General features: G+C 40.1%; 1 protein-coding gene across 8 annotated transcripts in view; it reads right to left on the bottom strand.

The window, feature by feature from the left end:
* The window catches only part of Cadps2 (calcium dependent secretion activator 2), a 529,236-nt gene that overhangs the window by 98,240 nt on the left and 403,053 nt on the right, over positions 1–27,943 (bottom strand). For 4 of the 8 annotated variants that reach the window (XM_057791365.1, XM_057791395.1, XM_057791375.1 and 1 more), the window contains exons 15-17: positions 26,523–26,586; positions 23,607–23,730; positions 21,719–21,739 (exon numbers count right to left, since the gene is read on the bottom strand). In XM_057791365.1, coding sequence (XP_057647348.1) covers positions 21,719–21,739; positions 23,607–23,730; positions 26,523–26,586 — 209 coding nt within the window. The remainder of the gene's footprint in view (positions 1–21,718; positions 21,740–23,606; positions 23,731–26,522; positions 26,587–27,943) is intronic. The other 4 variants (XM_057791386.1, XM_057791433.1, XM_057791414.1 and 1 more) reach the window with 1 other exon arrangement.

The following is a 27,943-nucleotide window of genomic DNA, read 5'->3' as shown; positions in this document are numbered from 1 at the left end:
TGTTCATAGCAGCTTTGTTTGTCATAGCCAGAACCTGGAAACAACCTATATGCCCCTCAACCAATGAATGGATAAGGAAAATGCGGTACATTTACACAATGGAGTACTACACAACAGATAAAAAAGAATTACATTATGAAATTTGTGGGCAAATGGATGGATCTAGAAAACAACATATTGAGTGAGGTAACCCAGATCCAGAAAGTCAAATATCATATGTACTCACTCATAAGTGGCTTTTAGACATAAAGCAAAGAAAAACCAGCCTACAATTCACAATCCCAGGGAACATAGACAACAATGAGGACCCCCAAGAGAGACATACATGGATCTAAACTACATGATATATTGAAAAAGGCAAAATCTCCTGGGCAAATTGGGAGCATGGGGACCACGGGAGAGGGTAGAAGGGGAAGGGAATAGAGACAAATATATAACTCAATAAAAGAACTCAGGACCGCGAGGGGTGCACCCACACACTGAGACAATGGGGATGTTCTATCGGGAACTCACCAAGGCCAGCTGGCCTGGGTCTGAAAAAGCATGGGATATAACCGAATTCGCTGAACATAGTGGATAATGAGGACTGCTGAGAAGTCAAAAACAATGGCCCTGGGTTTTGATCCTACTGCACATACTGGCTTTGTGGGAGCCTAGGCAGTTTGGATGCTCACCTTACTAGACCTGGATTGAGGTGGGTGGTCCTTGGACTTCCCACAGGGCAGGGAACCCTGATTGCTCTTAGGGCTGATGAGGGAGGGGGACTTGAATGGGGGAGGGGAGGGAAATGGGAGGTGGTGGCGGGGAGGAGGCAGAAATCTTTAATAAATAAATAAATAAACCCCAAGCATGCAGGCATTTTTTTTTTAAAAAAAGAATGTCTAGACAACACCTATCAATTCATCCACCTGTTTCAAGATCATTTTAACATGTTTCAACAAAAGTGAAGTCAAGATAACTCATGACTCAACATGGTAGCCTGTTCAAGCTATTTAATTAAGAAAAAAGAACCTTAAAAACAAACACATATGTGTTATCGGAGATGGTAAGAGACTTGAGGAAGCATGGTCATAGAGGAATAGCATGTGTAAGAAGAGAAGTTTCCAGATAGGAGAACTGAGGGCAAGACATGGTTTGTGTGAGAGGAGAGTTGGCGGTGATGTGTACAAATGAGGATGGTTCTCTGACAAGTCAGGCACCATCAAGCAAATGTTTCCCAAGTTTCACCATGTCAATTTTCCTAACACTTTTAAGTCATGTTTATTGTTTGTTAGTTTTTAATGTATATAACTCTCAGGGTGAGAGAGATAAAATGCAACAAAAACATAAAAACCAACAAACCAAACTGGCTAGGCTCCCAAAAAGCCAAAACATGAAGTAGGATCAAAACCCAGTGCCATTGTCCTTGGCTTCTCATCAGCCCTCATTGTCCACCATGTTCAGAGAGTCCGGTTTTATCCCATGCTTTTTCAGTTCCAGTCCAGCTGGCCTTGGTGAGCTCCCAATAGATCAGTCCCTCTGTCTCAGTGGGTGGGTGCACCCCTCATGGTCCTGACTTCCTTGCTCATGTTCTCCCTCCTTCTGCTCCTCATTGGGACCTTGGGAGCTCATTCCAGTGCTCCAGTGTGGGCCTCTGTCTCTATCTCCATCCATCGCCAGATGAAGGTTCTATGGTGATATGCAAGATATTTATCAGTATGGCTATAGGATAGGTTCATTTCAGGTTCCCTATCCTCAGCTGCCCTTCCTAGACCTAGATGGAGGGGGGAGGACCTTAGACTTTCCACAGTGCAGGGAACCCTGACTGCTCTTCGGACTGGAGAGGGAGGGGAAAAGGAGTGGGGGGAGGGGGAGACAACTGGGAGAAGGGGGAGGGAAATGGGGGGCTGGGAGGAGGCAGAAATTTTTTTTTCAATAATAATAATAATAATAATAATAATAAACCAACCAATCAAATAAACAAACAAAAAACGATGAAGGAAAGACTTGGACCTTGCGTCCTCTTACCTGGCTAGAGAATGTGCCAGAGAATTTTCTTCATCACCATGGGCTTTAAGTGAGATGGGCGACTATTGACAGATGCTACAGTGCAAGTATTCTTGTAGCACCTCAGAAAAGACTGAGCTTTAGGAAAATGTGTTCAGTGGTTGTGTGTAAGAGATTCTGTGAAGTCTGTTTAGTAGACGATGGGCTCTGGGAAGACGACAGTAGGAAGAAAGGGGAAGATACAAGGGACCCTACCAAACAGTAATCCAAGCCCTGACTATGCCCATAGATGCTACGAATCACTGAGTCAGACAGTCTTTAGGCTTCCTTGTAATAGACTCAGTAGGTTATATATACATATGTATATATACACATATATTTATATAATGATAAGAACCAAAGAAGATGATATCATGAATGTGGGAGTTGGGGAGGATATGAAAGGAATGTGGGGGAGAGCAGAAGCGATGTGGATGCAGGGCTCATGAAAGAAATTGGAGAGAGACAGACAGTGGCAAAGAAGCAGAGACAGACACAGAGAGACAGAGAATATAAATGTATCTCACTTTCTGTACAGTTTTGGAGGTTCCTGCCCTTAGTTCCATTGTTTGGGAGAGGCAGTATGCTTTTTTGAATTTCAGGGAAGCCAGAACTCAACATTAAGACTGTGCATACGGGGCAAAGGGGAAATGGGATGAGAAATATGAGGGGAGGATGGGAGGAGCTCGGGGGATTGGGATGGTTGGGATATAGGAAGGGTGGATACGGGAGCAGCGAAGTATATATCCTATCTAAGGGAGCCATCTTAGGGCTGGCAAGAGACTTGACTCTAGAGGGGTTCGCAGGTGTCCAGGAATATGTCCCCAGCTGGTACCTTGGGCAACTAAGGAGAGGGAACCTGAAATGACCCTATCCTATACTGATGAATTTCTTGCATATCACCTTAGAACCTTCATCTGGCGATGGATCGAGGTAGAGACAGATTCTCAATTTGGAGCAACGGTCTGAGCTCTTAAGGTCCAAATGAGGAGCAGAAGGAGGGAGAACAAGAGCAAAAAATCAGGACCACGAGGGATGCACCCACCCACTGTGACAGTGGAACTGATTTATTAGGAGCCCACCAAGGCCAGCTGGTCTGGGACTGAATAAGCATGGGTTGATTCCGGACTCTCTGAGCATGGCGGTCAATGAAGACTGATGAGAAGCCAAGGACAATGGCACTAGGTTTCAATCCTAATACATGAACTGGCTTTGTGGGAGCTTAGCCTGTTTAGAAGCTCACCTTCCTGGACGTAGATAGAAGACCTTCGTCTTCCCGCAGGGCAGAGAATTTGGACTGCTCTTCAGTATCGAGAGGGAGGGGGAATGGTGTGGGGGGAGGAGAAGAGGAGTGGGGATAGGGGGAGGGGAGTGGGGGGAGGGGGCAATATTTGGGAGGAGGGGAGGGAAATGGGAAACGGGGAGCAGGTGGAAATTTTAATTAAAAAAGAATAAAAAAAAAAAAAAAAAAAAAAAAAAAAAAAAAAAACCCAAAAGAAGTTAAAAAAAAAAAAAAAAAAAAAAAAAAAAAAAAAGACTGTGCATAAACTACCAACAAACCAACTAATGAATAACAACAAAGAAAATCTACTGAAAAACAATTTGATTACTTTTCACTATAAATTCTCTGAGTAGAAATCACATACCAATATACAGCTTTAGCTACCAGTATGCAATAATGGAAAAGAAATGAGAGACAACTTATTTTTATTTACGTGTGAATGTGTTAAATCAGCTTTTACATTTGATACTGTCCTAAACAAAACAAAAAAACATTGAAAGCATCCTGTGTCCTAGGTGAAACTCAAAAAATGTTTAAACATTTTATTCTTCCAAGATAAAGTTTACTGAGAAGAAAGAAACTGTCCTTGAACATAATGGCCACTCTTAATACTTTAAATAAATAGCATTTTTATCAAGCACAATAAGTACACACCCTTGGTTTTCACCCATTTTTTACTGCAGTGCAGAAGTTTAATGCACTCCATAGTTGCAACTCTGTTAGATAACAAGGTTATCAACAGCTCCATTAAAGTCTACACTGAATATCTGAGGCTAGAATTCCTCTTTAAGAAGCTTTCTTCCACTCTCTTTGTAATGTTTCTCCCACATTACAAATGTTGATATTCCTCAAGCTTCACGGTAAGTTGTCAGTTGTTGTAATACATTTCAGAGAGTGATATTTTAAACAGGCATGCCCAAAGCAGAGAGGTTCCTTCATGAATTTCAATGCACTCCTCTTGGCTGGGTTTATTCTTCATTCTGGAACATTTTTTGTTTTCTATGATAACACTCCTTGGCTCCCTAAAGCTTATTCTTTTAATTATTCCTCTGTACATTTAAGAAGGGCTCCCACTGGGGAAAAGGCAGGGAGATGGGAAGCTGTGAGCAGACAGACTGACTGCTTTGCTATAGTATGCTTTAATTAGGAGTCGAGACTTCAAGGAGCATGTGGACTGCTAGGATGTGATCCCTGTTTCCTTGCTGCCATTTCTTGCCAGAGTCCCAAGTGGTGGACGAGAAATGATGTTCATGGAGAAGGTTGCAAGGGTGTCTGGGAAAATGACTACGCACATCACTTCTTTTTCCCATATCTGATACGTAGATTTATCATGCTTTTGATGTAAACTTCATTTTAAAATATTTACTTGATAAAATCATAAATATTCAGATAAACTTTACGATTTGACCTCATCACAGCTTGATGAGATTTGTAAGTATCTGGAACACACATGTACCTATGAGGCGTTTGTTCCACACCATTAACTCCTTAGGCCTTCTTTGTTGGCTCAGGACATTTCTCCGGGGCAATGAAGCAGTTGGAAAGTCAAGGTTGTTATTTGTTTTCTGGCACCTCCTCTTGACAGCCCAACCTTTGATGAGTGGCCTGGTGTCAGACCTAGGGCAATCCGACTCCAGGGACTCTTAAAATGGGCCAATACTCATGGGTCTTCTAACCTCCAGAGGGAAAGAAGATGGGAAATTAGATATCTTCTTTCCCATTAATCCAAAGACCCCCTCCCCCACCTGCCTGACACTGTAGAACTTGTGCGTAGGTTGGATGGTTCTGGGTTAGCCTCTGAAATGGGTGCTCTAGAGCAGACAGATTGGAAGGGAATCTCACAAAAGCGTGGGAGAGGTTCCGAAAACTCAATGTCACAGATTTTTGTTAAAATAGTGCTTCCCAGATAACTAAGCAGAGAGAATGCAGCACCAATGACATCCTCTCTGCAGTCGAAATGATGTTATGGTTCCAGGATTGCCGACACCCACAGATGGAGCATGTTCAGTAGATGTGCTATGCATCAGAACTACCTGAAGGACTTCCCGAAACACAATTTCTTGGCATCACTTCCAGAGTGTCCAATTCCACCGTCTTGGGTGAGGCCTGAGAATTTGCATTTTGAAATGGTTGCCAGGTGATGCTCCTGATGTCGGTTTCAGGAGCACATTGTCAGAACTATCTGCATTCATGAAAGATGGAGTTAGACTCAAAGGTGCTCTGTATAAATGTATTTCCTCCCTTGTTCAAAGTTAGGCTGTATCCTTTCATCCTTGCAAGTGTGTGTGAGTATGGACAGGACTGTGATATGTATGTGAGCAAAAGTCAGAGAACCTCACTTCTGACCTTGTTTGAGATGGGTCTCTTGTTCACTGCTACATACACCAGGCTAACCAGCCTGGGAAGGCCTGGGGATTCTCTAGTTTCTACTTCCCATGTTGCTATAGGAACACTGGGATTCCAGGTGTACACCACCATCGGCATTCTCTGGGTTCTGGGGACCTGAACTCAATCACTTATGCTTGCACAGAAAGCATTTTACCCCACTGAGCCACCTTCCCAAGACCTCAGGCTCCATCTTTACATACACATCATTTAGGTCAAAGGTGACTTTTTTTTTCTTGCAAAGTCTGAATAAGGTTTGCACTTCTGCATGTTTATCATAAAATGGTATTCATACCTGGGCAATTCTGTCTATGAATGAATATAATCTGCAGTGGTATGACTTCCCTACAGTTGCTAAGAATCTGCAAGTGTGTGATGCTTTAATTGTTTGAAAACAGTAAGCCTGTGGCCTCCTACTTTCATGACTCCCTTTGGGACCAACTCATTTAATGACTGTCATTACAGCACAGTTACAAGGAATATTGCTTTAGAATTAGTTATACTAATAATACGGTGCTTTGGACAAATTCTTCTACAGTTAATGCCACATTCAATACTTTATCTGAATTGGCTTTAACATGAATACATTCCTTTTTTAGGTCAACAGCAGACCATAATGAAGAAGGCAACTGGGGTATAAGTCTTGGGCAGCCGCAGAAGATTTAAAAAGAGGGACTGCCATAAGCCAACAGTATGCGGCGGTTCATGAGTGACAGGCCACAACAGATGAGGAAAAGTCACTGATTTGATATGATACTTCCTTTAGGGGAAATTTTGAGACATATCTATACCCTCCCCTTTGCTTAAAATCCTTCAAATAGGGCTAAAGAGATAGCTCAAGGGGTTAACAGCGCTTGCTCTTGCAGAGGACCTGGGTTTAACTCCTAGTATTCACATTATGGCTCACAGTCATTTGCCGAACCCAGTTCAGGGGATTCAACAAGGCATGCAGTCAGTGCACATACATACATGCAGGCAATACATTCATACACATAAAGTAAAATAAATAAATACAAAAGCAAGGGGTCATGATGATGGACTACGACAAACAGAAACTAACGTTTTATCATGCTAGAAGATGTTAGTATATGGCTTATCAGAATATTACTAAAGTTGTGTTTTCATTGAGAGCATGCGTGTCTCTAAGTTTCCAGAATGAAACAGTGAAAGGCTTCCTAAGAAGCACACACCTCCAGCAGTGCTGTTGGCTGTGAAAGTTTCCTATAGTTCAGAGGTTTCCTGTTCCATATAATACAGATGTGCATCTATATCACAGCCCATTACCAGTTAGTCCGCTTTGTTTAGTGTTGGCTTTCTGGCTACCTGGCCATCCTCTGTAAGTAAGGAATCCTTCTTAATTTCCCATACCATGATACTTGCGCAGGCTTTGAGCATTTACCAACTCCGCTCAGAGAAAAGGAGAAACCTGTCAGTTTGCATTACTCTGATTTGGAAAGAGCCTTCCTAATGCATCTCAGCTGCTCATATTAACAAGGTGATGCTGGAGCACAGTGCTACATGTCACTTGGTTTACCTGTTGACACGCTGCTAGTAAATAAACAGGGGGTTACCAATCAGGTGCTTTCAAGTTGTGACCTTGGAGAATGACAGGTTATGCAACTGCTTGTGAAAGTGGAGAAGCTTGTTATTGCAAGGCAGCATTTATCTGTGAATCGCATTCCATATGGAAGTTAAAAAAAAAAAAAAAAAGCCAGAAAGAACCAACAACAAATCCGTGACATACTGTCAAGTGAGCTGAGCAAACTGACATATTTTTTGAGACCTTTTAGGAAGCAGGTGTTGAATGCCTGTAATGAGATTTTCATGCATCTTCAGAAGAATGAGGGAAAATTCTAGCCAGAGGATTCAGAGTGTCATGCATTGTGCCCCCCGCCCCCCATCCTGCCTAGCCCCGGCTGAGAGATAGTTCCTGCTGGGGAGTACACGGATGAGGCTCTACAGAAAAGTTTCTTGTCTGTGTGGTGCTCATGTTCTCGATGCACCATTGTAAGCATCCAATCTTTCCCTAGGGATGTATATTCCGAATTTCTTTCAGATGAAGCATCCCGGGCTCGCACACAGACTGAAATTTCTGCTCATTGACCATGGGCGCTCGTGATGGTTTCGTAACTTGTATCTGATAAGACAAGTCCTAAAGGCACTTTTTTTTCCTTTGGTTTTTTGAGACAGGGTTTCACTGTAGTTTTTGAACTTTTTCAGTAGGCTCCTCTTTATCGGAGGATGATTGTTAAAAGAATGAAAAATTTTTTCTAATTATAAGAGACTGCAAATGCTCAGTATCCTGATTTATTATCTAGCAGCTTCATCCATTTATATGTGAAGAAAAAATGAAGGAACTAAAATGGAATATGCCATTTTTTAAAGAATGTTAAAACAGTTCATTTCGAGCTTAGGTATAACATAAATGGAGAGGATTGACTAAAAAGGTAAAAATCATATCCTGGGATAGTTAAAAGGAACTACACTCCTAAGGTAGGGCATTTCCCTTATTATACAGGCATACTAATCTCTCTGGAGACTAAGGTTTCATTCAGGAAGCCCATTTTTCAGTCATTGCATTGTAAGCATCCAATCTTTCCCTAGGGATGTGTATTCCAAATTTCTTTCAGATGAAGCATCCCAGGCTCGCACACAGGCTGAAATTTCTGCTCATTGACCATGGGCTCTCATGATGGTTTTGTAACTTGTATCTGATAAGACAAGTCCTAAAGGCACTTTTTTTTCCTTTGGTTTTTTGAGACAGGGTTTCACTGTAGTTTTTGAGCCTGTCCTGGAACTAGCTCTTATAGACCAGGCTGGCCTCAAACTCACAGAGATGCGCTTGCCTCTGCCTCCCGAGTGCTGGGATTAAAGGCGTGCACAATGAAAAAGGCTCAATTAGTTCATCAGTACCCTTATTTCTAAATTTAGATTTATGGTAGACTTAGAGTTCATAAAAGTATAATTTTGATGAACAAAAATTGAATTTATGGACCTGATTTAGACTTTGATTGTGGCTAAAGAGCAAAGGCTCTTGGAGTATATTTCATGGACTACTGGTGGTGCACAAGACCTTTCAGAGCTTATAAATTTTGATTTTTGCTTTTGAAACTGCTGACATTTATACTAATCACACAGAAGTAACAGGAGAAAAACCTGCTATCACCTTAGTGTGATTCATGAACCATGCTGCTAAATTTAATTCTTCACCACCAAAAACTTAAGAAAAAGGGAACAGTTTCTTCCAGATACAACAGGGCAGCTGTATGCATGAACTCAGAGGGTTTGTGACCGCATGCGTAAGACCTGTGCAAGTTCAAGCCAGAGAAATCCCAACACGGGGAGGGGAGGTGGGCATGAAGTCCTACACTGAGTCAAGGAAGCTACTGGCTACTGAGAGCCAGTAGGAGACAGTGTCAGTTTTCATTAACAGCCCCAAAGGCCACCTAAGAACATAGGGGCAGCAAAAACTGAAATTGATGAGTGTAACTTAAAAAAAAAAAAAAGAGGGCATAGAGTTGGGTGGGTAGGAAAGAGGGGGTGTGTCTGAGAGGAGTTGGAGGAGTGAATATGGTGAAACGTCTTGTATGATGGTCTTGAGGAACAAGCCATGAAGCATTATAGTATTTGCCAATATTAGAAAGATAATTCACTGAATATGTTTTTCCCTAGAATCATTATGTGAAGTGAATGCCTACATCATCAGTTCTAATGGGACATACTATTTCATTTGTTATCTCTTACGTATTCTTCAGGAGTCTACTTATTGTGGCATAAGAGCCCAGCTCTTTGGAAGGCATTGAGAATAGAATACGGGACAGCCCATGGCAAAAATCTCTTTTTGGGAGTCTAAGGAGGGAAGGAATTTGAGCTTTTTGGCAGATCTACCAGGCCAATATATCACCAGATACTGCAGTAGATTATTATGAATCTACTGCAATCCCTGTGGACCAGGAATCACCTTTAATCTGTTATGTTCAAAAACCAGTAGTACTTGCACAATAATCTCCTTGGCTTGTAACCATGTAAACTTGGGAATTTGGATAGCACAGAAGCGCAGGGGTAGCTCACCCAGTCCATTCTTGTTTTTTGTTATCTTCACTCTTTAACAGAGATAGAAATGTCTTACCACCAGGCACAATGCATGCTTGAAAGCCACACCTCTGAGAGGTAAGTAATAAAGGTAAGGGAAATCAGGGGAAGACGATTTATTCTCTGACAGCAGCTGAAGAGGTGTAGAGTTCAGGATGCACATTTTGAACAGTGATACCATGATTAAAAACAGAAGGAAAAGATCTAGAAAGAAGATACAGGTACCATTCACAGGGGAAGAAGAGATACACAATGGCGTAACAATTATCCAAAAAGATATGGGTGGAGTCGGGATCAGCAGTACAGGACAAAGAACTGGCTCTAAAGTGGATGATTACTTGGGATTCCATCAAGAACAATTTTTCCTTTCCAGGCTAGACTGACACAGGAACTCTATTTGATATTTAAATGTTATGTGCCTTAGGATGATTGAGAACACCCGCTTCCTCTCATACTTGTCAGCATGGCGGGCTTCAGCTTTCTGATTCCTTACAAATATCCAAACCCTTGTCACTCTGGGTCTTTAGTTCTTTAGCACCAGAGGATAGTGTTGGTGCGATTCATTCCAATTTGTGGGTAGAACGCTAAAACCAAAGGGAACATAAGGAGTTTCTAGTAGTCCTAAATGGAGAAACATATCCCACCACTGTTCTGAACCTACACTCGGGAAAGCAGGAGGGATGCTGAGAGAACACAGACTTGGAACCAATGAAATCAATTTACGAGTGTAGAAGCTCAATCTCCTACCATCCCTGTCACTGTGGACACGCACTGCAGAGGTTCTAAGAGTGTGGCAAGCCTTATTTCATGTTTCTACAGTGGACAAGCGCACATCCCTTTTCCTCATTTGACTTCTCGCACAGTTACCTGAATGTGCAAGAAGCAACTGGTCCACTGCACACCAAAGACTTTGCTTTGTATTGGAAAAATGGAAGCTACACACAGACTCCAAAACCTTGTTAGGAATGAGCAAGTAATACATTCATTTGCCATTTCTGGTTAGTAATACTTGCAGACCATGCTTATAATACCTCCAAACATGTTTTCATCCATAGGAATTAATCTGCCTATGCTGTAATAAGCTAATTAGTGGGAATATAAATTACATAGCATGGGGTATTTTCTTCTGTAGTCAATGAATAGGTGGAGAAAAGTTGAAGCAAACAGACAGAATCTTTGTTCTTTCTAAACCAGAGAAAGGAAAGGCAAAGTGAATTAGTATTATGTTTAAGTGTAAACTTAATAGAAAATAATCAATCTGGCAGGATCAATGATGTTCAATTCAGTATACGGATAAAAGCATATTAATAATAATACTTTTATTGGATTATATTATCCGATGGAATAAAAGTAATATATGGCTATTAGGAAAAATGTATCTTCTTAGGTAATTTAAACATGTCAAATTACCATGTGAAAAATACCCAAATCTTTAAAAATATAGTACAGAAATGAAGCTTGATGTGATCCTTCAGCCAGTGGTCACAACAGGTGTACCAGCGTATTCACCAGGTCTTTATAGTGTGTTCATGAATTTCTTTTGCTAAAAGCTTTGGGGCACTAAGAACTCAGATTTGAATGGTTTCCTCAAATATGTTATAAAATACCATTTATTCCTTTCGTTGTATTATCAGATATTCTTATCTATTGGTGTGCCACTAATTAGCACTGTGTAAAAGATCCCATTATTTCTAACACACAGTTCAAAAAGTCAAATGGGAATTCTTCAATTACCTGTTGGCTTCTACTGGGTCAGTAGTCTTCAGTTTATAGATTATTTTCTGCAAAGTGTTGTCATGCTTTGGAAAACGTATTTTGTGTCTATCATTTAGGTTGCAGAAACATCAGTTCATGCTGACACCTATTTTTAAATTTTAAATTAATCTCTAAAATCTTGTGTATATGCATGTGTTTGTGTGTATGTGTAGTGACAGCCATCTAACACTAAACAAACTTAAGTTTTTAAGCCAGCACATCCAAGTTCTATGAGATGAAATGATCACTATGTTAGAAATATTGGCAAGAAGCTACTCACTGCTGACAAGACACTTTCAACAGCGGTGCTGTTTTGAATATAGCTCTGTTTCTTGGCACACAGATCTTAAGCAAACTCTACTTATTTATTATTTATCACCCTCTCCTGACAATGTAGTGTAGTACTAAATTAAAATGCCACCCAGATGGCACACACATCCTCATGACGTAAGGACTGCCACAGTGCGACTTCTTTTCTCAAAGAGAGTAAGCACAGAGTCTCCTGGGAAAGCATTTATGTGCCATTCAACTGGTACTCTGGAAATGAGTCCACTGGGGATTGGATCTGGGAGCCTAGCAACGCGAGGACCCAAATGGGTCTTCACAGCACAAAGTCCTCTCCTGTTCCATCCATGCCAGACACCGCCAAAGGCCTAGATTCAAAAGCACCTATTTGATAAAAATCTAAACTGGAGAACCATGTCAAGGCTAGTTCTGAGAAGCATGCGCACATTGTAAGTCACAATACAAAGCAAGGTTCTTAGAGCATCGCAGGGATTGGTGGCATACGTATTACTGCTGTTCTTGTCTATAAGAAACACCTCGAACTAGATAATCCAAAGGGATTTTTCATCACAAACAACACGTAGTTCGTGTTATCAAGCCATTCAATTTAAGAAGAAAAAGCAATTAGGAAGATAAAGTTTAAGAGTCATGATGAATTCTAGATTTTAATAAATTAATCCCACTGTTACAAAACTAGCAATAAAAGTAAACAGATTTTTTAAAAACATTGGTTTTGGTACAATGCAAATCAAAGATTATTCATGAGGTATAAAATATATAGAAAATATATATAAATATATAAACCTAATTAACTAGTATTTCATAGTCCCCAAGTTAAATAAGAATCACATTTCCAAAATTTCAAATGTTCCAAGTAAACTAACAGCTCAAAGGAAACATGCAATGCCCAAGAAGGAGAAGCATCAAATGAGGCCATTTGTTTTCATCAATTTATCTCCAGATTTTAAAATCCCTTTATCCTACACACTTGTGCTTCTAATGGACAACAAGAAATCCCAAAGGAGAGATGAAACCATGAATCACAACCGAGCAGCACAGTGGATCGTGGACCAGTGGAGACGACGGATTGCTCCGTACTGTCTATGCAGCTGGAACCTGTGCCTCCTCCGATCCCGCACTGGTGCCATGCTGCCTCTCTCTCCTGTAATAAGACCATGCGACTCTGCTTTATTTTCCAGTCCTATCATTTTTAAGTGGCTAGTTTTCGCCCTATATTTTAATTATTCAGTGATTGGTTTGAATGACCTTTCACAAGGCAGCTTGCCAGCTCATGGATGTTCTTTCTGCTGCAAGTAGCCAGACAACTGTCTGTGTTGGGAGCTCATTTGTTCATTCAATAAATATTTACTGGGTTCCATGCATGTGCCGCGCCTGGCACTTCGCTCTAAACTGGGGATGAATCCGTTACTGAAATACATACCCCTCTCCTCGTGGCGCTACCACTATAGGATGGTAAATAGGAGGAAGGAAGGACATTGTTTCCTCTGGTTTTACAGACAGCAAGAATTTTTTTTTTTTTTAAAGATTTATTTATTATGTATACAACATTCTGGCTCGATGTATGGCCACATGCCAGAGGAGGGCGCCAGATCTCAGTACAGATGGTTGTGAGCCACCATGTGGTTGCTGGGAATTGAACTCAGGACCTCTGGAAGAACAGCCAGTGCTCTTAACCTCTGAGCCATCTCTCCAGCCCCCGACAGCAAGAATTTTTAACATGACAACTGAGATATATGTGGAAAAACTTAACTAAGTGAAAATGTATAAGGAATATACATTTCTTGAAAATCTTTCATTGATTTAGAACAGTGAAAATGTAATGATACCAATTGTTCAAGAGGGAGACAGAGAAGGAGGAACATACACAATGGAAGCCCATAGACAACGAGCTTTAATGGCGTACTTACAAGGTGTGTGACTCTAGGTAAGTTGTTTAGCCACTCAATCGATTTTCTGAAATAATAATATGCTCCACAAAGTTTCACTGTAAGTGGTAAATGAGGTGATGTCTATACACTGCTAGAAGGGGCCCTACCATAGAAAGTTTGCCTCATATCAGTAAGTAACTTTATTTTGTAAGTAGTGGTGAAAGAGTATTAACCGTAGCTTTTGTAAGGTGGCTGAGGACGGTGTCATAAAATGTTATCATTTTCAGTCTGAAAGTCTTAGAGGCCCAGCAGCCAGTGGAGAACGAACAGGATGTATTTCTGGGTCTCAGAGACCAGGCAGTATCTCACAGATGCAGAATTTTGATAATGGTAGCACAACTTCTTTTTCTGAAAGTCTCAGTGACTTCTATAAAATACCCAATTTTTGTAAACTTCTAGAACATTCAGACTGACAGATCACAAAATCATAAGAAATCTTGGGCAGATTTTTCTTCTTTCCTTGGTAGTTCAAGAGATTTTTTTTTGAAGGATACATAAATAGAAAGACAGTATTTTCATTTTTATCCACTTTTAAAATCACCCTGGGTCATGTATCAGAAAACCTTCTTGGGCTGGCCTACTACTAAATGCAACTAAAGGAATATACATTTCTTAAAAATCTTTCATTCATTTAGAACATTCCTCAGGTTTCTGTCAATCCACCTACATCAAAGAATATACTTATTATTTTTTATATATAAACATTTAACTTTAACAAAATTATTTCTCTTAAAGCTGCTCAGTTGTCCAGGTAAATGGATCTTAAATACGAGTGAAGGGAAGCAAGGTATGCAGCAAGGATCGTTCCTTCTCCTTCTATCTCTAGCCACATAGTACAAGTGCCTCTGCTCATTTGTCCAGATGATGCACTGAGATCTCTCCTTATTTCACAGAAGAAAGAAAGCCCCAAAGGCTAAGGATCAGGACAAAGTCTAATCTGGGATGGATGACATCCATCTACAAAAGTGGGAAAGGCCTAAATCTGAGAAGCTTCTGTAAAGCAAAGGACAGAATAAGACAAAAAGGCAGTCTACTGAATGGGAAAAGATCTTCACTGACTCCACATCAGAGAAAGGACTGATCTCCAAAACATATACAGAACTCAAGAAATTAGACACGAAAATACCAAATAATCCAATTAAAAATGGGGTACTTCTAGAACTAAAGCAAAGAATTCTCAGCAGAAGAATCCCAAATGGCCAAAAGACACTTAAAAGAAATATTCCACATCCTTAGCCATCCGGAAAACGTAAATAAAATGACTCTGGGATACTGTATTACAGTTTTTAGAATGGCTAAGATCAAAACCACCAATGATAACTTATGCTGGTGAGCATGTTGAGTAAGAGAAGCACTCCTCCATTGCTGGTGGGAATACGAACTTATGCAACCATTTTGGAAATCAGTATGGCGGTTTCTCACAAAACTGGGAATCAACCTACCTCAGGATCCAGCAATACCACTCTCGGGCATATACCCAAAGGATGCTCAATCATACTACAAGGACATTTGTTCAACTATGTTCATAGCAGCATTATTTGTAATAGCCAGAACCTGGAAACAACTTAGATGTCTTTCAACTAAAGAATGGATAAAGAAAATGTGGTACATTTACACAATGGAGTATTACATACCAGTAAACAAACAATGGCATCTTGAAATTTGCACAAAAATGTTTGGAACTAGAACAAACCGTCCTGTGTGAGGTAACCTAGACCAAGCAAGATGAGTATGGTATGTACTCGCTCATAAGTGGATACTAGCTGTAAAGCAAAGGATAAGAAGTCTATAGTCTGCAACCTCGGAAAAGCTAAGTAACAAGAAGAACCCTAAGAGAAACATATAGATCCACCTGGAAAGGGGAAATTGACAAGATCTCCTGAGATAATTGGGAGCATTGGGGTATGGTGGAGAAAGGAGGGCAGAAGGGCACGAGAAGGGGAGAAGGGGAAGAGGGAGGAAAAGTTGAGGGAACAGGGTAGTCAACATGGAGAAAGGACAGAAATGAGAGCAAGGAAAGAACTATCTTGATTGAGGGAGCCATTATGGAGCTAGCAAGAAACATGGCACTAGAGAATGCCAGAATCCACAAGGATGACCCCAGCTAAGACTGTAAGCAATAGTAGAGAAGAGACCTGAAGTGACCTTGCTCTGTAGTCAGATTGATGACTGTCTTAAATGTCACCATAAAACCTTCATCCAACAAGTGATGGAAGCAGAGACAGAGATCCACAGCAGAACATGTGCTAAGCTCCCAAAATCCAGTCGGAGAGTGGAGTGGGAGGAGTAAGGATGCGAACAAAGAGCTCAAAACCATGATGGGAATATCCACTGAAACAGGTTACCTGAGCTAATGGGAGGTCACCAATTCTGTCCTGACACGGAAAGAACCGGCACATGACCAAACTAGGCTCTCTGAATGTGGATGACAGTTGTATGGCTGGGACAGACTCCTGGCTCACTGGCACTGGAACCAGAATTTATTCCTAATGCTTGTGCTGGCTTTTTGGGAAACCATTCTCTTTGTATAGATACCTTGCTCAGCCTAGATATAGTACGGAGGGCCTTGGACCTTCCCCAAAGCAACGTGCCTTACCCTCTCTGAGGACTAGATGGGGGTGGGGTTGGGGTAGAAATGTGGAAGAGAAAAGGGAGTGAGAACTGGGATTGGTATGTAAAATGAGAAAAGATCGCTTCTTTTTTAAAAAAATAAAACAAAAAATATTATATATATAAAAAAGTGGGAAAGGCATAGATACTCCTGGAGTTCTTGATAGTAGGTTGTGATTAAAACAGCTTTCAGAACAAACATATTATATTTTGTAAGGGTTTCAATGATATTGTTGGTCTGGACTCCAATTCCCAGCCTATCAAGCGCTTGGACCCCTTCCCCACACAGGAAAAATGTTTGGGCCTCCTGTACTCAACAGCCAATGGTAAGCACTGCTTCTAAGACTGGTGTTCTCCAAGGACAAGGAGAGGATTTGGGATTGCCTGTGTAGCTAAAAAGCTTTCTTATTTTTGCTCATTTATCCCTCCCAGATCTGTCTAGGGGCATTTGACAACTTAAGGTACTGTTCTTTAACAGGTTTCATAGGCCAGGGTTAACAAGTTTCATGTGTATCTTCAGAGATTCAGAGTTCCCAATTTACTTTAATTGTATTCTAAAATGTCCATACCTTTTAACCTAAAGCAATAGCCTTTTACTATGATATAAATCTGTTCCAGTTCTCTTACAGGTTCATGGAAAAGTTCTACTGCTGTATCAAAATCAGATCTGGTAAAAAACAACAACAACAAAAAAAAAAAAAACTAACGGTCTCCAGAGCCTTTTGCTAACCCCAGCCATTTTCAAGTATATTTTACAAGTCACTCCTACTGTCTGGGCCAAGACCAACTCACAAAGTGCTCTCCAGACAACACCAAACACCTGCACCACCTCCTGGGACTTCACCGTTGGTACCAACTCTCCCAGATGAAGGGCACCTACCGACTAAAATCTGGTTGTATCTGAATCACCCGAGCCTCATCTGTCCAACCAGGGACTTCCCTATACCATTCTTTATGAAAGTTAATGCATGGACCAGTAATAACACTTTTTTTTTCTCCTAGCTACCTGCCTTCTCTTCTTCCTCAAAAAGCAGCTTCCTAAGGACTCCAGGATGACAGCAAACTGGATGCCACCCCAGCCACTCCTCTTGCTGAGCGTGAGTGTGCCAACTCTCATCTCTCCCCTCTTCCACATGGTCCCATGCCCGCAGGAAGTAGCCAGACTTGAGCCAACACCCATTTATCCAGAGAGTCTAAAATGTTAATCATAAATATCACCTAAGCTCCTTGTCACACACCACTATATCCAAAGAGTGTAGAATGTTGGTCTGAACTCCAACTCCCAGCCTGACAAGTGCTGGCCCACCTCCCCCTTGGGGAGGGTCAGGACCACTCACACAGGGTATTTAGGGTCACGCCAGAAAAGGAATGCATAGTTTTGGGTTTGCGATTGCGCTCCCTCTGCCTTTCCCCTGCCATGTTCCCGGCCACCCGGGAGTGTGCTGTTTATTAAACATGGGCATTTGATTTGGCTTAATCTGGTTTGAGTGAAGTTCTTTGCACTGGTGGAGAGGCTTTTCTTAACAGGTATATTTTAATATATTTTTAATAATTTATTTATTTACTTATTTTCTGAGTGTGCACATGACACATATGAGAAAGCCTGTGAACAACCCGAAGGAGTCTGTTCTTTTCTTTAACCATATGTGTTCTGGGGAATGGACTCAAATTGTCAGGCCTGGAGTAAAGTGTCTTTATCTGCTGAGCCATTTTTTTTTTTTTTTGGTGGCTTCATAAAATATTTTGAAAGAGTTTGTTAAAAAAAAACACGGGACTGCTGATATCTATGATATTTGGTGGACTGTCATGTGTGGAGATGATAAAAATCTCATTTTATTCTAATTATCTATTTTTTCTCAAGTGCAATCAGTTAAGTGTTGTAGGGTGTCTTTCTTGTCCCCCTTTGCGTCTCAGTGTTTTGTACCCGTCACATTTCAGGACTCAGAGTCCAGAAAATAATAGAAAAAGCTTCCCGCTCCTCACCAAGAAATAGAGCCCTTAGTGGATGTGCGCTTTAAAATGAAAGGAGAATTTGTCTATAACACTGCAAGTGGATGTGATATGAGTATGGTTTACCCACTTGTCTCATGCACCACTGTTTCCAGATGGAAACTAATTAACAAAAGTTCAGAGCAATGACTCTATCACCAGGTTAGGTGCCCAGACAATAAGCATTCAGCTTGAAAGAGTCTGGGGGTGGGGTGGGGGGAGATACGGAGAAAGTACAGAAAATGATACACACAGTTAAATTGATTACAGTTGTGGTAAGGAGTTAACAAAAAAAAGGAAGAAGACTGTAAACATTTCAGAGATTCAGAAATACCTATACCCATACATATACCCACCTACACACACACACACAATTTCCTAAGACAGGGATTACAGCCTCTGTTCATTTGTTCAGAGTTAATGACATCTTCCTTTTGCTTAATAGCAGTTTTGTTTTTTATTCTCATGCCAGCTTTCAAACTTGAGAAAGGAAGATGGTTCTCACTTCTGTTTGTGAGAACCCTTTAGATATTGGTAACCACTTCCAAATAAGATGAGTATCCATGCTTAATACATAATGTATAACATGTATGGTGTCTAGTTTCTTATCTTGAATTCATATAAAACTACTGATGATCTTCCAGAGACAAATAGCATATATTTCCCCTACAAAGCATGAGCAATAGCTGTAAAAAAATCCAAGTATTTTAGCAATAATTGCAAAAAATAAAAAAAGTATTTTTAGTATCCTAGTGAAAGTGATCAGACAATTACTCTGACAGGGGAGTTACTTTTAAACGTCCAAGCATATAGCCAAGAGGAAGGAAGACAGCACATACAGCCCGCAGGAAGGAAGACAGCACATACAGCCCGCAGGAAGGAAGACAGCACATACAGCCAGCAGGAAGGAAGACAACACATATAGCCAAGAGGAAAGAAGACAACACAATGAAAAGGCAGCCTGTGAATGAGAGAAAATACATCCGAGAGCGGGCTAACATTTGAAATATACAACACACAATCCAATTAATAGTAGAAACCCTAAAATAACACAATCAAAATGGACAAAAGAACAGAATTAGACATTTATCAAACGAGGACCTACAAATGGCCGACGGGTCTCTGCTTACAAGAAAAATGTTCAATGCTCCTAATCTTCTTGGGAATGCAAGTAAAATCAAAATGAAATATTACCTGCTCTTGAACAATGATGGTCACAAAAACCCTACTACCTGATATAACAAGCGGTGGGCAAGGACATGAAGGGAAGAACTTAGATACCATGGGTACCAATGGAAATGGATACATATGTTATGGAGGAGCATGAAAAAAATAAAAATATAGAAGTATCATAGGGTCTGCTATATATTCAAAAGAACAGATATGAAAATCTTCAGGTATCTGTACTTCCATCTCACTGCAACTTTATGCACAATAACCAAATCACAGAAGCAGTGTCTACTGACAGACAAAGGCCGTGGCAAATTTGGTATATGCAGACACAAGGACAGCCCATCCTTGCCCTTTGTGATCTTCACATACGTGAAGAGCATCATGGTAACAAAGCAAACCGGCTATGGTAAGACAAATGCTACGTGACAGCACAGAGTGCTCTTTAACATCGGGAGAGATAGAGAGTAGACTGGTTTCAAGGTAGGTAAAGCAGGAAAGCATCACCTCTGTTGTGTGAAGTTTCCAGTCACAAGATCAGTAAACTGTACAGACAAACCATGCATCAGAGTGAGCTCTGGCCAGCAATGCTATTTTGCACACCTAAAAAGTGCTATGACCACTCTTGGGAATATACCCAAGAGATGCCCTATCATATGACAAAAGTATCTGTTCAACTATGTTCATAGCAGCATTGTTTGTAATAGCCAGAACCTGGAAACAACCTAGATGCCCTTCAATGGAGGAATGGATGAAGAAAGTGTGGAATATATACATATTAGAGTACCACTCAGCGGTAAAAAACAATGACTTCTCGAATTTTGCGTGGAAATGGATGGAAATAGAAAACACTATCCTGAGTGAGGTATCCCAGACCCAAAAAGAGGAACATGGGATGTACTCACTCATAATCGGTTTCTAGCCATAAATAAAGGACATTGAGCATATAATTTGTGATCCTAGAGAAGCTAAATAAGAAAGTGAACCCAAAGAAAATCGTATAGTCATCCGCCTGGATAGGGGAAGTAAACAAGATTGCAGGGCAAAAACTGGGAACTTGCGGGTGAGGTGGCATGGGGCAAAGGAGAAATGGGATGAGAAATGTGAGAAGGGGAGGATGGGAGGAGCTTGGGGAATTGGGATGGTTGGGATATAGGAAGGGTGGATACGGGAGCAGCGAAGTGTATATCCTAACTAAGGGAGCCATCTTAGGGTTGGCAAGAGACTTGACTCTAGAGGGGTTCGCAGGTGTCCAGGGAGATGTCCCCAGCTGGTACCTTGGGCAACTGAGGAGAGGGAACCTGAAATGACCCTATCCTATACTGATGAATATCTTACATATCACCTTAGAACCTTCATCTGGCGATGGATCGAGGTAGAGACAGAGTCTCAATTTGGAGCAACGGTCTGAGCTCTAAAGGTCCAAATGAGGAGCAGAAGGAGGGAGAACATGAGCAAGGAAATCAGGACCACGAGGGATGCACCCACCCACTGTGACAGTGGAACTGATCTATTGGGAGCCCACCAAGGCCAGCTGGTCTGGGACTGAATAAGCATGGGTTGAAACTGGACTCTCTGAGCATGGCAGACAATGAAGGCTGATGAGAAGCCAAGGACAATGGCACTAGGTTTCGATCCTAATACATGAACTGGCTTTGTGGGAGCTTAGCCTGTTTAGACGCTCACCTTCCTGGACGTAGATAGAAGACCTTGGTCTTCCTGTAGGGCAGGGAATTTGGACTGCTCTTCAGTATCGAGTGGGAGGGGGAATGGTGTGGGGGGAGGAGAAGAGGAGTGGGGATAGGGGGAGGGGAGTGGGGGGAGGGGGCAATATTTGGGAGGAGGGGAGGGAAATGGGAAACGGGGAGCAGGTAGAAATTTTAATTAAAAAAGAATAAAAATAAAAATTAAAAAAAAGTGCTATGAGCACACATAGTTAGTTCCTTTCTTTTTTCCTCTTCCCAACCTGGTTATAATAATAAGGAAGAGGGCAGGAGGAAACTTCTGGAAGTGGTAGACAGGTTTATAATAGGCTCTGTGAACGATTCCATGGCTGCATTTTTATATACATTAAATATATGCTAAGTTTTACGACAGCGGTACTTCAAAGATGTTTCTAAAAAGTCATATGCCACCACATTAGAAAAAACAGCACATGCATGCAGAAACACATTACCTGGGTCCTTTTCTGCGGGCCCTAAAACATAAGAAAAGAGAATTTAAGGCTAAGCAAGCAAAGAAAAGTAGCCTGTCTTCCTACTTCTAAATCATTTTATATGATCTTGCTCTGGCCTGAACATTAAAAATAAAATAAAAATAGGAAAGTTGGAAGTAGGAACTAAAAAAAGCATGTAAGTTTTCCTTAGTGTATGAGCAAACATTTTATGTTTCTGAAGTAAGACAGCTTAGCAGTACTTCTTGAGTAGATTGTTGGAATCCATTTTCTAGAATATTGTCATATTAAACTCAAGATGACTCCAGGAAAGGGGATTATTGGAGGATCCCTGCTTCCTCTCCATTTGGTCTTAAGACAGACTTCTCTCTGTACAAATAAAAGATCTTCCATTTCTTTTACAATGGGCTCTAAAACTATAAACCACTGAGCAACTCAGAGAAATGCAGTCTATTATACTCTCTGCATTCTTGCATAGCAGTAAAACATATCGCCAGAGGAGCTCAGAAAGAAAAGTTGCCTTCAGTGATTTTTAGATCGGAAACATATTTGTACGAAATGATACTTTAATGGTTGAAGGTCCCCACCAACTTTCCCTCTGAGATAGTTGAAACGTTTTAATGTCAGTTTGTATATCAGTTCTTTTAATCATGTTTGGAATACTCAAAAAAGTCTTAAACATGAATACCACATGAATGAGTATTCAAGAGTGAAACCCGAAGTGTTCATCTTCCATTTCCTTCAAATGACCGAGTGTTCACTGCGTTTGCTTTAACACAACATGATATCGTAATTAATGATGTTAAGCTGGTAACTAAGGAGGTTTCATGTTGTTACTCTTGTGATATAATATTGGTTGCTATGGTGATGAGATAGCTTTTTTGTTAATCACTCAGGATCACATGCTTGTTAGTGAGCTTGTCTAGATTTGGAGAAAAAAAAGGAAAGGCAGAACAACATTTATCTTTCTCACTGACCGAAAACTGATGAAAAGTATTCTAATATCAATTAGTTCACAAATTAACCATTCACTAAGCAGAATTTTAAAAGATTAAAAGTTACCAAACTTTATCTACAGGATGACTACGCTCTTATTTTAAGATATAAACATTTAATAAACATTTAGCAAGACACAAACTTTTCCTTTCTCTTTGGTAATGACACATGTATGATGTAAGTCTGTTTTATGATTATTTGGACAAACAATTTAAAATCTTCCTCAGTACTTTAAAATCGTCTGTCAAAAGACTGGAAAATTAAAATCTGATCTTGTGACTCTGCTACAACTTCCCATTTATTTATCTCTAAACATTTAAAATATCAGTGTCGTTAATGAATAAAACTCAAAGAGGAGGGGAAAAAAAAGTGCACAGTCCTCTCAAGAGGTCTCATCTTCGAAACGCATCGATATAGAGCAATCAATTAGAAGCGGCAGGAAGTTCTATCGGCTTATGTCAGCCCTCCCAACAATCCACAAGTTTCTTTCTCTTCTGAACGACACTGCAGATCAGAAAATAAAATTCCGTAATGCTACACTGACCCCGATCAGGAAAGAACCCACAGCCCATAGTTTAAGTGTTAGGCATACTTACAGTAATGTCAAAAAATACAACCCATGAAAACACCTTTTGGTTTCTTGAAAACTCAAAATAAGAATAAAGGACAACTTGAGCACGGATCCTAGATCTTCCATTCAAGCCGAGTCCCAGGAGGCATATTAAAGCAATGAATAGGAAAAGCGCTTCAGTTCGCCAGCTGAGATTTTAATGAGACATTTCCCTTTGCCACGGCACAGGGTTGTTCGGGGAGGGAAAGGACTTCTCAGAGAAAATTCAGTTAATAGGCATTGTTGGCTCTCACAGCCACTTCGGCAATTGCTCAGGGCACTGACCTTCAATTTTGGCATACTCCGTGAGCCTGGTGTAATTGATCAAGGCAGCTTTCTCCAGACATTTTCTGACCACTTTCTTCACCTCCTCTGCGGGGATAGGAGTGGCAATGTCTTTCATTAAAACCTACAGAGAGAAGAGTGGAGTGGGCGAAAAAGGAGAAAGGAGAGACGCTGCATCAAATAAGGTCTAAAAACAAATTACACAAATTGCCCCCAGACTTGAGTGTTCCTGGGAAGGGGGAGGGGTCTCCAGTAACTTGTGGGAAGTAATGAGTCGGCACTTCACAACTGGGACCTAATCCTTCAGTATTGGTTCCTCCTGGCTAAGCCTCATTTGTGCACATCAAAACCTCCCACAGGCCAGGTCACCAGGATTCAGTGTGACTGTCACTTTTCCTCCAGGGATCCACGACACCATTACAGCAGCTGTTTCAGATCAGGATTTGAGTCTTTGGCACAAGTGATAAACAAAGTTTGTCTTGTGTAGTCCTAAGGTAAAAGCCCCAGGTCTTCTGAATACATGTGAAAAATCGTAAGAAAAACTCCGCCATGAACAGGCATAATTTTGGAGGTCTGTAAAAATCGCTAATTAAACTTCAATAATTGTGATCTGCTGAACACGAAGTGGTGGACTACACAAAGATGAAAGAAATTTCTTTGCCTTAGAGGAACGGACGCTTTATGGGAGATTAAGTGCTGAGGCACATGGAAACTTCCTTCAGTTTTGGACAAAAAGAAGACTCAGGCCATTCTTTGCTGGGGTCCTAAAATGTCATCTTGGATCTTTCCCCATAACATGTTTCATTATTGGCAAGAGGTAAATACAGTTATATAAAAAGTTCAGAAGGTAATTTTAAATACTTTCTAATGAGGCAATCAATCTTTCATTTAGACTATTTTTTTCATGCATTGAAAGTAATTTTCATGCTTTGTTTATATCCAAACACTGATACATATGATAAAATGGTAATATAAAGGACTTTTTATGTGTGGTAAGCATTCTATCAATTTCTTACATTGAAATACATAGTAATTGAGACTGAGAATATCCATTACAAACTTTATTATTTTATTCTCTTTGCACCAATGTTTGCACACTCTTGAATATCTTCTAGCATGCAAGCACCAATAACCACTGACAGTATTTTCAAGTGTATCTAGGCAAGATTTTCTTTCTTGAAAACAGCTAACTTGATCATTTAACATTTCTTTTATTATCACATTCGATTAGGACATATATATTTGGTACTTCAGAAATGCATAATAGATCTTTGTAGCCTAAAAAATACCTTCTGTGCATAGTAAAATAAATATAGGCATCAAATGTGAACTATTATATTTAATGAGATTTTTATTTATCTCAAAATGATGCTGTTCCATACACAGACTTATGAATTTTACCTAGAGTTCCCATACAGAGAAACATCAAAATAGTAGAAAGAGTAACTAGAAATTAGAATGTATATGTTTACCTCAGAGGTAAGGCTAAGGTTTGAATAGTATTTCATTTTCTCTAGGAGCCTGAGCACTTGATGTGGGGTTCTTAGGTGTTAAAAATTCACTTGCAGATTTTATTGTTTTTGTTAAGTTGCTAATAAGTAAAGAGAGATTTAAAGATAAAATGAAGACATGGTCCTTATCATTTCTCCTTCAGTTCAGTAAGAGATGTGATTAGGGACTGTAACTAGAAAGGGTCACACTGCCACCCGGCAAAGCAAGGCACAGGGCATCTCTGGATTACCACCTCTTCCCTGCTGGGAGGAAAAGCAAGACTCTGCCATGGAAACCAGGACACAGAGAGGTTGTGTGAGGCACCCAAGATGGTATTCTGTTACAAAAAGTAGAGCAACTTTAAGAACTGACTTACTTGTAATTGCCTTAAGAAACAGAACAGAATAAATATCTTAAAAAGCCAAGACTACATGCAGCTTTTAACATCATAAAAATTTGAATAAAATTAACTCTATACTATTTCATTCAATGCACATAAAACAGGAGACAAAGTATAACACAAACTCAACCTATAATCTGAAGATTTCATTTTAATCACCCAGTCTAGCCCTTATCTCTCTTATGAGCAATGTTCCTTCTACCTCTTTCTAATAGATATGCTAGGAGGTAGCATCGATTCTAAAGTTAGTTTAGCAAAAAAATAGACAAGATGAAGTCAATAAATTAGGACCAGTATAATAAAAAACAAGCTACAGAGAACAAAAATTGTTTAGAATTCTGATACTGAAACGTTGCTAAGACCATATTACTTAGTTGGCAGCATTTCACCAACATTTGGAGATCAATAAACGTGAAAAAAAAATACTTTCCTCAACACCCACAGAAATAACACACATTATGGCTTAAAATTGTTTTTAAGGATGGCTTTAAAAAGCTTAGTTGCTATGTATTTTTGTAGGAGAAATGTATTTCTATGATTTGTGAATTATTTGATTATAACACACCAAATGTAGAGCCTAAAAGGAACTGAAAGGAATGATATGTCCATCATTTTACATAGGGAATGCTTACATGCACGAAGGCTATAACTGTTGGAAAAAAACAGTGAATCTGAGAGGATAATAAAGGCGAGTGTGAAGTGGCTTGGGATGGAGAAAGAACTAACAGCAAGCAAACAAACAACAATGACAACAACAACAAAGCATTTCATGAGATGATAAGTGGGGGAAAAGATGGAAAGACAGGCATCATCAAAATAAAATGATAACATAATATCAGGGTAGTATGGTGGCAGGAAGGTGTCAAAGGAAGAAGGAGGGGGGAGACAGACAGTAACAACAGGTACACCATTCATGCAGTGCTGTGAGTTCAGCAAAAAGCACCAACCCATGGGGGCTGCTCAGTTCAACAGGTGAAACACAGCCCTCAAGAACATAAACAGCATTTATCAACCCTTATACATACCCTTTCAAGTAACGAAAGCGTAGCTTTTAGAGCACCTTCAGGTCGTCCAAAAGGAAAACAGTATCTATAAAAACAAAAGGAGGAACAAAAACATCAAACACCTAATATTAACCCAAGAGCTAAATGACTACAAATTTGATAACTTGACATTAGTGGAGAACCTTGAAGAGAAATGGAAGAGCGAGCCAGTTTGGAAGTTACTTTAACTGTAAAATTTTACCAAGTCTATGAATCCTAGGTCTTGAACTAGCTAGGTTATCAATTATGATGAAAAGGATTATTAAGTTTTCATAATACATTCAGTAAAAGAACATACATTAAAGAAGAGTTATTGTAGAGAAATTATTGTATGATATCTAAAAATTTCTTATTTAAAATTTGATATTTTAGCTCCAGGAAAAAAGGAAATGGTTTTCTCATGCCTTTCTATATTCATGTATGGAAGAAGAACTTCTAAGATCAACAATGTTTCAAGACCCTTTTTAGGGACACTACACAGTTACTGGTGTTTAATTCTTTCACCTCCCTAGGACACATGCAAACCCTGCGCAGACCTTTCTCAGAAGAGCCAATGTTCCAGTGTTTCTTGTCTAATGTATTCTAACTGCAGAGCAACAACTGGAACTAATAGGACTATTCTGAAACTAAGACCAGACACATCTGTTCAAGGAGAAAGTGGACCCCTTCTAAAGTTAGTGGCCACAGGGTGCTAACAGGTGAATTTTTATTTCATGTCCACCTCCACAAAGCACTGAGAACTGAGCTGGTACATAGCCTGCTGCAGCCACTGGCTTTCTTGAACCAGACTCAGCCAAGATCCTTCTCCCTCTGAGGCTGTAGCGCCCTCCCCAGGATGCAGACCGCAGGCAGCTAGCTGGCTGGCCTTATGCTGCTACCCCACTTTGACTTAGAAATCTGCAAATTAATGAGATGGAACGGAGTTTGCTTATCTCCGTGTCCTACTCAATTATCTAGTGGCCTCAGAATGAAATTATCTCTTCCTGTACTGTAATTTGAATTTATCTAGAAAGCATAGAAGTTTCAAGTAAAAATTTGTTTACGAAACTAAATTTTAAAAGAAATAATAAAAGCTGTACTTCTTCCTTTAAAGAATATATTTGCATTTGTTTGGGGGTTTATTTGTTAGTTTTACAAAAGTTTCTCCAGCATAGATAAATGTAAATGAACATTTTCCAGATCTAGCCACCCCGTGTTTCCTTCAGAGTATTAATCGTTTATTAACTATTAGACCATGTATTTGCTTAGTTTTGCCTCTCTGTGCCCCGTTCTCCCACATTCAGACAATTTATTTTAATAGACTTTTCTGTGCCGTGGTGCTTCTTATGCGTTAGCAAATTAGCAAAGCAGCTTTAATCACTCTGTGTACTCTAAAGCTTAATCCACATTTAAATAAAGCACCA

This window comes from Chionomys nivalis, chromosome 1 (genome assembly GCF_950005125.1).
Source record: "Chionomys nivalis chromosome 1, mChiNiv1.1, whole genome shotgun sequence".
Lineage (NCBI taxonomy): Eukaryota > Metazoa > Chordata > Mammalia > Rodentia > Cricetidae > Chionomys > Chionomys nivalis.
Note: the sequence above shows the minus strand (reverse complement) of the source record. Positions and strands in the feature narration are given on the sequence as shown.